This window comes from Dioscorea cayenensis, unplaced genomic scaffold (genome assembly GCF_009730915.1).
Source record: "Dioscorea cayenensis subsp. rotundata cultivar TDr96_F1 unplaced genomic scaffold, TDr96_F1_v2_PseudoChromosome.rev07_lg8_w22 25.fasta BLBR01000122.1, whole genome shotgun sequence".
NCBI lineage: Eukaryota > Viridiplantae > Streptophyta > Magnoliopsida > Dioscoreales > Dioscoreaceae > Dioscorea > Dioscorea cayenensis.
Window position 1 is genome coordinate 4,661 of NW_024086513.1, and position 3,017 is coordinate 7,677.

The 3,017-nt window shown below is 38.0% G+C and overlaps 1 protein-coding gene across 1 annotated transcript; it reads right to left on the reverse strand.

Annotated features, from left to right (window-relative positions):
- Window positions 1-686: 686 nt before the first annotated feature.
- LOC120253590 (tryptamine hydroxycinnamoyltransferase 1-like) lies at window positions 687-2,456 on the reverse strand. Its single transcript, XM_039261906.1, has one exon. The coding sequence runs from the start codon at window positions 2,265-2,267 to the stop codon at window positions 969-971; it is 1,299 nt and encodes a 432-aa protein (XP_039117840.1). The 5' UTR covers window positions 2,268-2,456; the 3' UTR covers window positions 687-968.
- Between the last annotated feature and the right edge of the window lie 561 nt (window positions 2,457-3,017).

Here is a 3,017-nt window from a genome sequence, read left to right on the forward strand (position 1 = left end):
CTTAAAAGAAGTAGAATGACTAAAATGTTACAATTTGAAGTAACGGACTAAAAAAGTTAGTTTGAAAAAGTAAAGGGACTATTCGGGGACTTATACCAAATTAGAATGAAGGGCTCACATGAAATATGCCTTGGTCAACAATTGGATAACTCAATGGTATGACACAAAAATACTAAGGAGGAGGATAAGGGTTCGAATTCTTCCCCGGTAATAGTGTTCATGTAATGTTCATGGATTATACACTTGGCTGTCCAATAATGTTCATCAATACTAATCACACGTCTGAGTGTGGGTCTTGTGTGGGAAAAACAGTTATTTCACCGCTCCAAAAGTTGCAAGATAGAAGGATTTTCCTAGAAGATCCGTAAGCCATAGTAACTAATGCATCTCCATACTTGTTTGTCTCTTTGACAATCCTTTAAATGAGAAACGCTTGTCGCCTATTTGTAAAAAAAAAATGTCTTGCTAGTATTTATTTTTTTATTTTAGAAATATTTCTAGAAAAACATGAATTAAAATTATTATTATTATTATTATTATTATTATTATTATTATTATTTTGCTTTTGTTAGAAGCACAACGAATAAAGTTTGGGATTTTCGAAAGAAATAAAATTCAAAGTCTTCTTTTTTTTGAAAAAATTAGAATAGTGGAGAAGGATTTATCCAAAACTCTCTTTTGATTTATTTAGTATTTAATTTTCTTCATTATATCCAAAGGTAATTTATTACATCACATCCTAACCAAGGTAGGAAAGAAAATGATACAATATAATAAACTCAAAATATTAGAATGAGTCTGCAAATTAACTAGCAATTTACTAGACACCTCCAATATTTACTTATTGAAAATGTAAAACGTACGATGACTAATACATCCAGCATGCATTATGATCACCATGCAACAAGACTTTATTTAACCATCATATAACCATCAAAACTAATTAATTAACCAGATAAACCCTAACCTTAATCCAAAGAGTGAGATATCTCCCTAAATCTCTCTGCATGCTTTTCAAGCAGAGAAACAAAAACATTCACGCCACCATCCGGAGGCAACGCAGGGATGAAGATTAACAACCCTTCTAAAGGAATCCATGTAGGCAAGAAAGCACACAAAGCCCCACCACCACCAAAATCAACCTTATCAAACTTAAACCCTAGCCAGCTATCAATCTCCAGTTTTGGTGAAATCACATTACCATCCACATCATAACAAGGCACAAGATCTCTATCTCCATAAACCTCACCAAGGTCAATAAATGATTGGAAGTAATCCTCTCCAACATCTCTCACTGCTTCTCGAACTATCCCCGCCGCCATCACCACCCCACCTTCTATCAATTCTCTTGCTTTTGCTTTTGGATATGCATTCAGAACCAAGTTACCGAAAAACTCCGGCGGCACCGGAGGCTGTAAACGAGGCCTGCCATTCACTGACACTCTAGCCATCGTACACTCCTCATCATCCAACTGCCGAGCTATCGTCACCATCCTCCATAGATGACCTAAGAGAGTCTGAAAGGTGGTGTATTTTACAGTGCTTGATGCACTGGTCTGAGCTTTGAGCTTTATGATGAACTCTGTTGAGAAGTGCAACAACATGTTGGTGATCTCACGAGGATCAGCATAAACGGGAGTGACACAAAACTGATTTGGTCGAGGAGAAAGAGGGATGAAATCGGTCCCCCAGTGATCGAACTGCACCAGAGGAGGATCCCGAGGGCTGAGCCATGACTGATCATAGACTGGATGTGGATCAATGGGGACACCACACACCATCTGCCCCCATGCTACAAAGAAAGTACTCATGGACTGGCCATCAGCAACACGGTGGTGGGCGGTGACTCCAATGACCAGCCCGCCACACTGGAGCCGGTTGAGCTGAACTTGGAGCAAGTGCTTTGCATCATTGATTTTAGGATGGAGGAGTCTGAAGTCCGGTGAGGGAGTGAAAGGCAGGTGATCTTCTAGTTTGGATGAGACTGTGGCTTCAACGACGAGTGCACCTCCATCAGGGCCTCCGACAGTGAGCGAAGGGCGACCGTAGGAGTTGGTGGTGAGGTTACCAGTGAGATTTGAGAAGTGGACAAAGGTATTGGACAGGCCAGAGATGATTTCAGCGTTGGTGGAGGTGGGTGGAGTGAAGGCATAGAGGACGGCGATGTGTTTGTTGGTTGCGAAACGGTCGAAGATGGTGAGGGGGATCTCGGAAGGCTGAGAGATGGGACTTGTGAGGATGGTGGAGCTTGTTACTTTCACTTCCATTGTGTAATTAGCAAGCAATGCTCTGTTCTGTGAACAGGGAATAGAAAGAGAGAGAGAGAGAGAGAGAGTGAGAGTTTGAGATGAACTAACTACACGAAGGTGGTGATATAGATGAAGATGAGTTAGTTTGTTAACTCGTGTCTAGCAAGGTCTTGCTTTGCAACAACTCTAGAGGTTTATTTATTAATTTATTTAAAGGAAAAAAAAAAACGCCATGTTGCGTAAGGCATGGCTCTTAGATTATAGCAACCAATAAATATGATTTATGATATATCAGACAACTGGGAAGATTTGTGACATTGCAATGAACCAGAGGCTGAGTGTTCTATTTTATTAATTGAAAATAACATATAATCAAAAGCTTGTATAACATAATCCATAATTTATTGGAATAGTACTTCCTCCTATTTATTTAAGGTCCTATGTGAGTGGTTTTTTTTTTTTTAAATTTAATTCCTAACCCCCAAAGAAGTCCTCATTAACTAAATTGAGCAATTTTGATAATTTGTCTAACTAAATTTTAGTAAACAAAAAGAAGCAGCATGTGATGCAATCACCTATTTAAGTCGGTTTCTATTCATTTTTTTTTTTTAATTTAATTCCCAACACCCAAGAAGTCCTCATTAAGTAAATTGAGCACCTTTGATTTTTTTTTTTATTTATTTAACTAAATTTTAGTTAACAAAAATAAGTAATAAAACATGTGATGTAATTATTATTATTATTTTAAACATTAGCAGGAAATGTCAA

What these genes read in the sequence shown, in the direction of transcription:
- LOC120253590 (XM_039261906.1), bottom strand. Translation starts at nt 2,267, where the DNA reads ATGGAAGTGAAAGTAACAAGCTCCACCATCCTCACAAGTCCCATCTCT.